Here is a 13,432-nt window from a genome sequence, read left to right as displayed (position 1 = left end):
GACTTAAGACACTCTATATCACTTCCCTGTGATATTTCTACAATTTTCCATTGCAACTTTATTCTTTTTGACCTACAATTATCCTGATAAATATTATATATTTTTCTAAACACTGTGTGGTGTATTTTTGTGGTGCTATATGGTGGTATTGTATGATTTATTGCACAAATACTTTACACATTGCCTTCTAAGTTAAGCCTGACTGCTCGTGCCAAGCTACCAGAGGGTGGGCACAGGATAATCTTGGATAGTGTGTGACTTACCCTGACTAGAGTGAGGGCTTTTGCTTGGACAGGAGGTAACCTGACTGCCAACCAAAAACCCCATTTCTAACATTGGTGATCAGCGGTGAGGATAGGACTTGTATTTGTGCAGTGACATACAGTAGCTAAGTATTTCACTACATACCCACAGTTGAAGGTCAACTTGGTTTTTATCTCTTTTTGAAAATCCGTTTTTTTCCTGACAATTTTCAAAAACTAAATCCTCACTCAACATGTCTCTGACTGGGTCTCAGACAGGGGACTTTGACCTAGTCCAGTTGGATACATACACGGTCAAACAACTAAGAGGATTCTGCAGGGCATTAAGGGTACCCACCCAAGGGGCCTCCAGAAAGGAGGACTTTCAAGTGGCGCTGAGGGCCTGGGCAGAAGCCCATTTAGAGGATGATGAGGAAGAGGAGCCAGAAAATGGCCCCTCAGAAGGATTTCCACTATCTATGGATGGTGTTACCACTGCAATTGTGCACCCTTCCAGACCAGGGAGCAGTGTCTCCATGCAAAGCCTGACCGCAGAGGAAAGGAGAGAAGAAAGGGAGTTCCAATTGCAAATGGCAAAACTGAAAATTGAGGCACAACAGGAGGAGAAGAGGGCAGAAAGAGAAGCCAAACAAGCTGAGGCTGAAAGAGCAGCCAAACAGATTGAAGCTGAAAGAACAGCCAAACAAGTGGAAGCTGAAAGAGCGTTGGCTGAAAAGAAACTATTGTTGGCTCATGAACTGAGTCTCAAGGAGCTGGAGATCAAGGCAAGACAGTCTGAATCCAGCAATAATGGTGGCAGCATACAGACAGGACCTGCTGGAGAAAAGAAGGTTCGTATACCCAAAAATGTGGTGCCCAGTTTTGTGGTGGGAGATGACATAGATAAATGGTTAGCTGCTTATGAAGTTGCACTAAGGGCTCATGAGGTTCCTGAAGGGCAATGGGGGGTAGCTATGTGGGGTTATGTGCCGCCATTGGGGAGGGACACACTTCTCACATTGGATCCACCGGATCAAAACACATACCCACTCCAGAAAGCCACTTTACTTGCCAAGTTTGGGCTGACCCCTGAGGGATACCGTCAGAGGTTCAGGGACAGCACCAAACAAACCACACAAACATGGGTAGATTTCTTTGATTTCTCTAGTAAGGCACTGAATGGATGGGTGCGGGGCAACAAAGTAGCAGATTATAAAGGTTTATATGACTTGATCCTGAGAGAGCATATGCTTAATGTTACTTATACCGATTTGCGCCAGCACCTAGTGGATAGTAAGCTGACTGATCCCAGGAAGCTTGCTGAGGAGGCGGACCTCTGGGTTAGCACCAGAGTGTCCAAGAAGGTACCTGGGGGGGACTCCCACAAAGGTGGTCAGGGTTCCCAACAGAAGAAAGAGGGGGGAGATAAACTTACAGATAATGAACTCTCTAAAGGCCCCCAAAAGAATTCCCAGGGAGGGGGTGGCAACCCTTCCTTTTCCAAATTTGGGAAGAAACCAGGGACATTTGACAGGTCAGGAAAATCTAGCCCCAAATGCATGGAGTGTTACCAATATGGTCACTACAAAGGCGATCCACAGTGCCCCAAGAGGGCACCGTCCACTACCGGACAGGCGCCTGGGTTGACTAGTGTAGCACTCGGGGGGGAGATGGACCCCACTAGCTTTGGGGAGCAGGTAGAGATTTCCCTAGTGTCCCTGGGAGAAGGAGAAATGATGTCCAAGGTCCACATGCCTAAAAATACTTCCAAGTACCGGCAGTGGGTCCTCATTGATGGGCAGAAGGTGGAGGCTCTGCGTGACACAGGAGCCAGTATGACTACTATCAAGAGTCAGCTGGTGTCCACAGAGCAGATAATCCCGAATACATTCCACCAGGTCATAGTCGCTGACAACCGCGAGAGTCACCTACCGGTGGCTCGGGTTCCCTTTGAGTGGGGGGGGGTCTCTGGTACTCTGAAAGTAGCTGTGAGTCCTGCCATGCCTGTAGATTGTCTGTTAGGCAATGATCTAGAGCATACTGCTTGGAAAGAAGTAGAGCTCAGATCTCACCTGGAGATGTTAGGGTTACCTGAGTGGGTCTGCATGACCACCCGGTCCATGGCTGACCGAGAGGGAAGTCAAGGGCATCTGGAGCCTGGAACGATGGCCCAGGGAGCTGCCAAGAGGAGGGACGAGGGGCGCGGGAAACCGGCCCCAGAAGTTCCCACAGTGGCTGACGGGGCTCCTGAGGAGGAGACTCCCGAGCCAACTGGGGAAGACATTGCCACCCTAGGTGACTTACCGGAGCTTGCTGGCTGGCAAGTTGAGGGTGGACCCACCAGGGAGGAATTCTGCCAGGCGCAGAAAGAGTGTCCCACTCTAGAAGGGTTGAGGAAACAAGCCTTAAACCAGGCAGCAGGTGACGCCTCTGGTAATCACCACCTATATTGGGAGAATGATCTCCTCTACAGTGAGCCTAGGGTTCCGGTCTTTGGGGCAGCACGTGTGCTGGTGGTCCCCCAATGTTACCGAGCCTTCCTACTGGGTCTGGCTCACGACATTCCCCTGGCAGGACATTTGGGACAAGACAAGACCTTCAACAGGCTTGTCAACCACTTTCACTGGCCCAAAATGAGGACACACTCAGACAAGTTCTGCAGGGCTTGTCCTACCTGCCAGGCTAGTGGTAAAGCAGGAAAGAGGGTTAAAACCCCCCTGATTCCACTCCCTGTCGTTGGCACCCCCTTTGAAAGGGTGGGCGTCGACATTGTTGGCCCCTTGGACCCCAAAACTGCCTTAGGCAACAGGTTTATCCTGGTTTTGGTGGACCATGCCACCCGGTACCCAGAGGCAATCCCTCTGAGGACCGTAACTGCATCGGTGGTAGCCAGAACCCTGATGGGGATATTTACCCGTGTGGGATTCCCCAAGGAGATAGTGTCTGACAGAGGCACTAACTTCATGTCCGCGTACATGAAGCATCTGTGGGATGCGTGTGGTGTAACCTACAAGTTCACCACACCCTATCACCCCCAGTCTAATGGGCTTGTGGAGAGATTCAACAAGACCCTGAAAGGCATGATTGGTGGCCTCCCTGAGGCCATGAGGCGTAAATGGGACGTCCTCTTACCATGCCTTCTCTTTGCTTACAGAGAGGTCCCCCAGAGGGGGGTAGGGTTCAGTCCCTTTGAGCTTCTCTATGGGTACCCCGTCAGGGGACCCTTAAGCATTGTCAAGGAGGGATTGGAGAACTCTCCAAAGACACCCCCTCAGGACGTGGTCAGCTACATGTTGGCCCTCCGCAATCAGATGACCCGCTTCTGGAAAGAGGCCCAAAGTAACCTGGAGGCCAGTCAAGAGGTGATGAAACAATGGTATGACCAGAAGGCCACTCTGGTAGAGTTTCAACCTGGAGACAAAGTGTGGGTAATGGAGCCAGTAGAGCCCAGAGCTCTCCAAGACCGCTGGTCTGGCCCATTTGAAATAAAGGAGCGGAAAGGGGAGGCCACTTACCTAGTGGACCTCCAAACCCCTAGGAACCCCCTAAGGGTGCTCCACGTGAACCGACTAAAAGCTCATTTTGAGAGGTCGGAGATCAACATGCTTCTGGTCACAGATGAAGGAATGGAAGAGGAGAGTGAACCTCTCCCTGACCTCCTCTCTGCCCAAGAAGGTGATGGGTCCGTAAGCGGGGTCATTCTGTCTGACTCCCTGACTCTAAACCAGAAAGGAGACTGCTATGAGCTGTTGGAGCAGTTCTCCCCCCTCTTCTCCCTTACTCCGGGACTGACCCACCTCTGTGTTCATGATATTGACACCGGTGACAGTCTCCCTGTGAAAAACAAAATTTACAGGTTGTCAGATAAGGTGAAGGCCAGCATCAAGGAGGAGGTCTCCAAGATGTTGACGCTAGGGGTTATTGAGAAGTCCAGTAGTCCCTGGGCCAGCCCAGTGGTGTTGGTCCCCAAGGCTACTGCCCCAGGCGCGAAGCCAGAACTCCGGTTCTGCGTGGACTACCGGGGTCTCAACTCAGTCACACGGACTGATGCTCACCCCATCCCCCGAGCTGATGAGCTCGTGGACAGGCTAGGCGCTGCCCAGTTCCTGAGTACGTTTGATCTTACTTCAGGGTACTGGCAGATCGCCCTGACTGAGGGGGCTAAGGAAAGGTCCGCCTTTTCCACCCCTGACGGCCATTACCAGTTCCGGGTGATGCCGTTTGGATTGAAAAATGCCCCCGCTACCTTCCAACGGTTGGTTAACGGGGTCCTGGCTGGCAAGGATGCCTTCTGTGCAGCCTACCTGGATGACATAGCTGTCTACAGTTCCAGCTGGGAGGAACACCTGCTCCACCTCAAGGAGGTGCTTCAGGCCCTGCAACAGGCAGGCCTGACCATCAAGGCTAGTAAGTGCCAGATTGGGCAGGGTTCCGTGGTGTACTTGGGACACCTAGTAGGTGGTGGCAAGGTGCAGCCACTCCAGGCCAAGATCGAAACTATCAAGGCCTGGCAACCACCTCGAACCCAGACTGAGGTGAGGGCCTTCTTAGGCCTCACCGGCTACTACCGCAGGTTTGTCAAGGGCTATGGTACCATTGTGTCCCCCTTGACCCAACTCACGTCCAAGAAGCAACCTAGGTTGGTGAATTGGACAGAGGCTTGTCAGAAAGCCTTTGACGCCCTAAAGGAAGCCATGTGCACGGCCCCCGTGCTCAAGGCCCCTGACTACTCCCAGGAATTTATCGTGCAGACAGACGCTTCAGAGCATGGCATAGGGGCAGTCCTAGCACAGCTAAATGAGGAGGGCCAAGATCAACCGGTAGTCTTTATTAGCAGAAGGCTATTACCACGGGAACAGAGGTGGAGTGCTATTGAAAGAGAAGCTTTTGCTGTGGTCTGGGCACTGAAGAAGCTGAGGCCCTACCTGTTTGGGACTCACTTCCTAGTTCAGACAGACCACAGGCCCCTCAGATGGCTCATGCAGATGAGGGGTGAGAATCCAAAACTTCTGAGGTGGTCCATTTCCCTACAGGGGATGGACTTTACGGTGGAACATCGCCCAGGGGTTGACCACGCCAATGCTGATGGTCTCTCCAGGTACTTCCGCCTTAGCGATGAGAGCTCCCAGGAGGTCGGGTAGCTCTCCCCACTTTCAGCTGGGGGGGACACATGTTAGACCTGACAGCCTTAGGGTAGTCACCCCTAACTTTTTGCCTGCCTCCCTCCTCATTTTTGGATACTGTTTTTGCTGGTTTTTAGACTCTGCGCACTTTACCACTGCTAACCAGTGATAAAGTGTATATGCTCTCTCTCTGTAAACATGGTAACTTTGGATCATACCTGATTGAACTATTTAATCTACTTATAAGTCCCCAGTCATGTGCACTCCAGGTGCCTAGGGCATATAGATTAAATGCTACTAGTGGACCCGCAGCACGGATTGTGCCACCCACTTAAGTAGCTCCTGTTCCTTGTCCCAGGCCTACCATTGCTAGGCCTGTGTGTGCAGTTTCACTGCCACCTCGACTTGGCATTTAAAAGTACTTGCCAAGCCTAGAACTCCCCTTTTTCTGCATATAAGTCACCCTTAATGTGTGCCCTGGGTATCCCCTAGAGCAGGGTGCTGTGTAGGTAAAAGACAGGACATGTACCTGTGTAGTTATATGTCCTGGTAGTGTAAAACTCCTAAATTCGTTTTTGCACTACTGGGAGACCTGCTCCCTTCATAGGCTAACATTGGGGCTGCCCTCATACACTGTTGAAGTGGCAGCTGCTGATCTGAAAGGAGCAGGGAGGTCATATTTAGTATGGCCAGAATGGTAATACAAAATCCTACTGACTGGTGAAGTCGGATTTAATATTACTATTCTAGAAATGCCACTTTTAGAAAGTGAGCATTTCTTTGCACTTAAATCCTTCTGTGCCTTACAATCCACGTCTGGCTAGGTTTAGTTGACAGCTCCTTGTGCATTCACTCAGACACACCCCAAACACAGGGTACTCAGCCTCACTTGCATACATCTGCATTTTGAATGGGTCTTCCTGGGCTGGGAGGGTGGAGGGCCTGCCCTCACACAAAGGACTGCCACACCCCCTACTGGGACCCTGGCAGACAGGATTGAACTGAAAGGGGACCTGGTGCACTTCTTAGCCACTCTTTGAAGTCTCCCCCACTTCAAAGGCACATTTGGGTATAAAACAGGGCCTCTGCCCTACCTCATCAGACACTTGCTGGAGAAGAAACCGGAACCAGAAACTACATCCTGCCAAGAAGAACTGCCTGGCTGCTCAAAGGACTCACCTGTCTGCTTTCTACAAAGGACTGCTGTCTTGCTGTTGCCCTGCTGCCTTGCTGAACTCTTGTCTGGCTGTGAAAGTGCTCTCCAAGGGCTTGGATAGAGCTTGCCTCCTGTTCCTTGAAGTCTCAGGACCAAAAAGACTTCTTCCTTTCACTTGGACGCTCCGTGCGCCGAAACTTTCGACGCACAGCTTGTTTCGCGGCGAGAAAAACGCCGCACACCGACGCTGATCGACGCGACGCCCTCGGGGCGATCGAGACTTCGACGCACAACCTCGCAAGGACAAAGCCGCTCGACTTTCCAGGAGAAATCGACGCGACGCCCACCGTGAGTGCGAAACTTTGACGCACGGCCTCGCAAGGACAACGCCGCCCGACTTCCAAGGAGAAATCGACGCGACGCCTGCCGTGAGACCAAACTTTCGACGCACGGCCTCGCAAGGACAACGCCGCCCGACTTCCAAGGAGAAATCGACGCGACGCCTACCGTGAGATCGAAACTTCGACGCGCAGCCCCGCAGAACGACGCGCAGCCGGAAAACAAGCAGGAGAATCCACGCACAGACCCGGGACATCTGGTAATCCCCGCGATCCACAAAAAGAGACTGTCTGCGCGCCGGAAAACGACGCCCGACTTCCCCGCGTGGAAAAGACCGACGCAAGTCTGTGTGTGCTGAGGAGAAATCGACGCACACACCCCTTTTTCCACGCATCTCTTCTCCTGTGGCCCTCTGAGGAGATTTTCCACCAGAAACCAGGTACTTTGTGCTTGAAAGACACTGTATTGCATTCTAAAGGACTTAAGACACTCTATATCACTTCCCTGTGATATTTCTACAATTTTCCATTGCAACTTTATTCTTTTTGACCTACAATTATCCTGATAAATATTATATATTTTTCTAAACACTGTGTGGTGTATTTTTGTGGTGCTATATGGTGGTATTGTATGATTTATTGCACAAATACTTTACACATTGCCTTCTAAGTTAAGCCTGACTGCTCGTGCCAAGCTACCAGAGGGTGGGCACAGGATAATCTTGGATAGTGTGTGACTTACCCTGACTAGAGTGAGGGCTTTTGCTTGGACAGGAGGTAACCTGACTGCCAACCAAAAACCCCATTTCTAACAGACACACTTTTGCCTGGATGGTGTCAATAGAGGCTCCCAAGTAATGTAAAGTCTGAACTGGAATGGGTGTGGACTTGTTGTGGTTGACATGAAGCCCCAACCATTAAAGAAAGGATGTTAGGCGTCTTGAGAAGTGAATGCTTTTATGAGCCAATCTTCTAGGTATGGATAGACGAAGACACCGTGCTTCCAGAGATGGGCCGCCACTACTGTCATGCTCATTGAGAATATTCTGGGTGCTGACTTTAGACCAAATGTAAGTACTGTGTACTGGTAATGTTTCTGCTCCACAATGAACTGTAGATACTTCAGATGCTTTCTGGACATTGTAATATGAAAATATGCATCTTTAAGGAGCACAGCCAGTCTCCCCGGTGTAGTTGGGGGTGGATTTGATGGAATTCCAGCATCTGGAACTTTTCTCGCCAAATCCGTTTGCTGACTACTTTGAGGTTAGGTAGGGTCTGAATTTGTTCTTGACTTTCTTTTTTGCCAGAAAGTCTGTGGAGTAAATGCCATTCCCTCACTGTTTGTGAGGAATGGCTTCCATCACCTTCTTTTGCAAGAGAAAGTTGACTTCTGACCGTAACAATGGAAGATGGAAATTGGACTGTTTCGGGGGTATGGACGTTGGAGGGCTGAGACAATAAACATGTAGAACAATATTCAGAGCCCAGGCGTCTTGCATGATTGTTTGCCACTCTGCCAATAAGGAGAAATACTTGCCCCTACCAGAGTGGGTAATGGAAGAGGGGGAAGAGAGAATTCAGGGCTTGATCCAGCTGGTTGTTTACTCCCTTGAGCAGGCTGTTGGGAAGATCTCCCTCTAGTCTGCTTTTGCTAGTGTTGTTGAAAGGGTCGTTGGTGGTCTGATTGTTGATGACCCTGATACCACTGCAGGGTTTGAACTCTCTGAGTATAGTAAAAGCAGTGGTAAGGCCTAAAATATCTTCATTGTTCCTTGGGTTTCTCTAATGCCATTGCATTAAGAGTCACCATTTCCTTCTTCATGTGAGCCATCTCTTTATCCCTGCAGTTCCAAAGAGATTAGAACCGGAGAATGGTAGATGGAGTATTCTCTGTTGAAACTCCAGCTTGAGGGATGCAAGGCGGAGCCAAGAATGCCTGTGCAGAGTCACACTGTGGAAATACTCATGCACGGCTAACACAGAGGAGTCTGCTGTAGGACTTATTACTTGACTGGAGATCATTAGGTCTTCTTTAAGAAACTCCATAAAGTCCTTTCATTTATCTCTTGGTAGATGAGCTCCTGGATCTGTGACGGTGAGGACTTAAATGATGGTGAGCTCTGTACCAAGCAATGGGTCTTGGTATGGGAGTATCCATTTTTTGTGGTTTTGCTGGTGTAGGAGGCATTGTAAGAGGAGGCGATGGCAACGGTGGAGGAGATGGTGGAGGAGATTAAGCTGGTGGTGGAAATATTAGTTCAACCCTTGAAGAAGGGGAATAAGTTCTGGAGTAGTCCGAGTATGGAGGAGAAAGGATGAGTCTACTTCATGAAGTTGACCTTTGACGGCATCTCAATGTCAAAGTAGACTTTGACGGGGACCTTCGACTGCACCTCAAAGTCGAGCTGGACCTTGACGTTGACCATCAACGGCGCCTCAATGTCAATCTGGACCTTGACAGTGAGCATCTACGGTGCCTCAACATCAATCTGGACCGTGATGCTATCGTGGACTGCATCCAGTTGAAGATAGACATCTCTATGTCATTCGATGTGCCTTAGATGTTGGCCCACCTTGTCTTCGTCGCTTCCTCAACATCGACCCGGTAGTTGAAGGCGAACAGGTAGGAGCCGTACCTCTTCTTGATGTCGATGCTCTCGACGTCAACTGAGACGGATGTAGTTTCTCTGCAGTTTTCTTCCTTCCATGCCCTCCAGAAGTAGATGTCCAGGCCCTAGTAGAGGAATGACGTTCTCCTCATCCTGAGGTCCCACCTTCAGAAAGTGTTTGTCATCTTCATCATTCCTTGTTACCATAGAGGCGAATCTTTTCCCTGTCCCTCTGGGTGTGTCTGGAAAAGTTCCTGAGTGTTGACAAGACTCAGAAACATGCCTTTCTTGTAGGCAGATGACACAAACCTCATGAGGGTCTGTTTTAACCTTATTTCTCCCACAGGCTGGGCATTTGTTAAACAAAGAAGGCATGTTGTTTCACTAAATACCTTACTTTTCTGTCAGGAAACAGAAAAAGCTAGGGAGAGATTAAAGACATCGAATGAAATGGTTGTGACCAAAATTTTCTGAGAAATATTTTGGAAAAAAAGCCTAAATTAGCCATGCTCAATGCTCCAGGATCCTGCTGAGCACGATGGAGTACTTTGTCTCTATACTCTATCTAAAAAATGGTTTGTGGAAGGCCTTTATGCTGGTTTACCAAAACTTCAATGGAGATCCCCTATGAGAGAAAATATGGTACTTCCTGTGACTTGAACATTTTGGTGCAGCAAGCACCAAAATCCTCATGTTATTCCCCAAAAACTCAGGACTGGTGCTATTTATTGCATGTGATAAAGTCTGAGCCTGGAAAAGTCAGATTTTATCAGGGTGGTAAATAGCTCACATGCTTCCTGGTCATTCTTATAAAGGATTAAGGTGTTACTTGCCCAGGTACACACTCAAAATAGGGTATACAGGATATTTGCCAATTTTCAGTGGATATCTTACATCCACAAGACATTTAGGAGCATCATGCATTGAAATTTACTAACATAAAATGTGTTGAACATATAGGGAAGCCCTATCAATTTATCCAGGTAATCACAAACTAATCTTACTGGGATTGGAATGCACCACACAAAAGGGACATCACATTTCATAAGGTGCTGTCATAGCAATCCCATCGTTTTAATACTTGTATATTGGAGGTCTTCCATATTTCTAAATATTTTCACAAGTATCTTTCCTATTCTGCATGCAGAGCTACTGTGTTTCGCTTCTTGCTTGTTTGTCCGTTCCCTTGGCCATCTTGCAGAAACCTTACTCTTCGGCGAGCGCCACACCAGCCCGGTACTATATGTCCAGAGCAAGCCATCTTAATCGCAATGCCATTGATGTCACCTTTTCTGTAGTACAGAGAGAGTTGTGTTCACCAGTGCTCGGAAAAAGCGCTGCCAAACCACGTTTAAAAAAAAAAAAAAAAAAACCTATGGAGAAGACAAGAGATGCCCTAACAATAATAGGTGCCTGTGAAATCACTTTGACTTGGGATACAATTTTACTTACTTTCTTGTCTTGTTCAAAGGGTCTGGAACATAATGCCCTTGTAAGCATTTATATTTGCAGAAGGCTCCCACTTTATGCCCGCCAGTACGACAACGGCCTGTCTGAAGAATTGCATTGGGTACCACGGGTGGGGCTGGACACCTCAGCTCACAGAGGGCTTCGGGAAAGGACCAGAGTCCATCCTCCATGCAAGTCAACACATGGATGTTGCCTGGTGAGAACAAAGAGTCACTGTTAGAAAGAGCACCCGAAGACAAGTGGGAGATAAGCTTTTATTATTGGAAAACAAACAGCCACAGTTTTGTGTTCCTTCTAATGAACTTCATTAGGACGAATTTCGGAAAACAAATCCGGACATCTGGTGCATGTCAGTTATGATGCAAATTATAAACATATTCATGATAAAAAAAATTAAAAAAAGAGGCCACCTCTGTGAACAGAAGTTCTGCTTACATTCGGTTTCACCTTACAACCAGAGTTCAACTGATTTACACAAACATTTCTCTGATATGAACATATTTTCATTTATTGTGTCAGGTTTGATAGATTTGCGACCCCACTGTCTCTACTTTTGACATCTCGTAGTTAGTTATGGCTCATGACGGATTGCTCAGCCCTATCGAGAGACCTTCTCACAGTATCTTGCTTCCCACAAGGACAGTGAAAGTGGGTCTGAAAAGATGCACTGTTTTCCCAGTATGCTCACAAGATGTTTGTGAACTACGTATATTGGCAAATAAATGTAATCGTTTTTGATATACATACAAATTCATACTGTCAAGAACCTAACTACTGTGAGATCCATGAACAACCCTATATAAGGATGTCTATTAACAGAGGTCTGCGTGGAAAACCGACCTAATTGGGTGTAGATTTTCTATTATTAACCCTAAAGGGGCTAAGTGTTTGAAGACCATATTCTAGTGCAGTACCCACCTAATTAATGCCTCGTTTAGGTTAACATCCGCACCTGCCCTCTGGGGTCACATGATGAGCAACATCTGAAGTGGACTATTATGTTGGAGCACCTAGATCCATGGCTCAAACCTGCCCCTACTTTAGCTTACTGTTTGAGTACCTAGATTGGCAAACCAACATGGTGTGGGAATCAGTAGGCCTTTGCCATCTAGGAAAAAAGTCTTTCAAATGTGGAAAGCTGATCCCTTATCCTGGAGGAGAGTGAATTTATCCTTTATTGAACGAAATAAAATTGTTGGTCTGAGTTTGTTTGACCATACAAATAGCAACACTGTAAAACAGTATAGTCAGAATGAGGGGCACCCCTTAAATAATCTTTAACCATGTGCATTAATACAATCCTTGTAATCAAGGAATTAAGCTAAAATTATCACATAACAAGTACCGTAGAAATGTACAAGGCCCCATTTCAGCAGGCTCACCATTGTGCTTCGTAAATGTTCAGGGAGAGAGGGGTGAAGCGATGGGGCACATCAACCAGTTATTCAGTAGAGAAAGGAATACGAGCACTAATGAATTTAGTACTCATGGGTTTTTTCCTTGCAGCAGATGAACCCTTTGGAGGTTCTCCAGGGCTAGGATGTTGTAATTGAAGTGTGAGTCTCCAATGATAAATCAGTTTGTATTAGTGTGTACCCTTGGGGTGGCAGAGCGGTTTATGTAGGAAAACTTATGCGAAGCTATTGTGCTCATTAATGAAGGACAGAGCAAGCAATGTGTAATTGTTTGAAAATTCTCTGCAGCGAAGATGCTTTTCTTGTCACAATTGGTAGTACAGCATGGTAAAACAAACAACTAGTTATAGTGCTACACAGTAAAGAAATAGGTTAAATGAATCAAAAAGAGACCTATGTATAGGCTGATATTTCTATGGTACACACATACATAGGGAGCAATAGTGTGATGTGCCTACCAATAGGGAGGTATAGGATGTACATCGGGAAATGAGAGCTATGTAGTTAGGATCATGTACAATTTCAAGAGAAAGAGGATTAGGGCATCTCTGTTGCAGGACTAGCGGCCAGTGTGGTTGAGAGTTATCTACGATGGGCAAACAAGGTGTTCTGTGGTCTACAGGCCTGTTCTGAACTTCCTGGGTGAGGGTGTAAGCATCATTTTACGGGTGAATGTTATAACACATGGGAATATAGAGGGAGGAGGTACAGCTGTTTTTGTCGTTTTCTATTCTTGGTTTCTCGTCTAGCTATGACATTACTTCTTCAATTATGTTGGCTTCCTGGATTGATTAGTTTTTCAGATACGGATGCACCCATATTTGCTGCTTATTTATGGGTAAACACATTGACCTCTGCAACCCATACAGTACCATTAACATTTTTCACCCTCTCCAAACTTGCTGAGCACTGTCATGCACTGAAGGGACATCAAGTCATTTCTAGTGCATTGCAAATCTAAAGTAGCATAGCATAGAGTGCATATCTCTCAAAAAGTTACCTTTTCAGGAAGGGTGAAGCCAGAGGTTTGAGGTGGACTTTTCATTGAATTTAATGGAAGAATACCATTTATAGAA

At 47.5% G+C, this 13,432-nt stretch overlaps 1 protein-coding gene across 1 annotated transcript in view; it reads right to left on the bottom strand.

The window, feature by feature from the left end:
• Window positions 1–13,432, bottom strand: part of PAPPA (pappalysin 1) — a 572,334-nt gene that overhangs the window by 62,161 nt on the left and 496,741 nt on the right. Inside the window, exon 16 of the mRNA XM_069241521.1 lies at window positions 10,924–11,134. Coding sequence (XP_069097622.1) covers window positions 10,924–11,134 — 211 coding nt within the window. The remainder of the gene's footprint in view (window positions 1–10,923; window positions 11,135–13,432) is intronic.

The sequence above is a fragment of the Pleurodeles waltl genome, chromosome 6 (assembly GCF_031143425.1).
Source record: "Pleurodeles waltl isolate 20211129_DDA chromosome 6, aPleWal1.hap1.20221129, whole genome shotgun sequence".
In the NCBI taxonomy this organism is placed as follows: Eukaryota; Metazoa; Chordata; class Amphibia; order Caudata; family Salamandridae; genus Pleurodeles; species Pleurodeles waltl.
The sequence above is the reverse complement of the archived record's forward strand: the minus strand, read 5'-3'. Positions and strand labels throughout refer to the sequence as shown.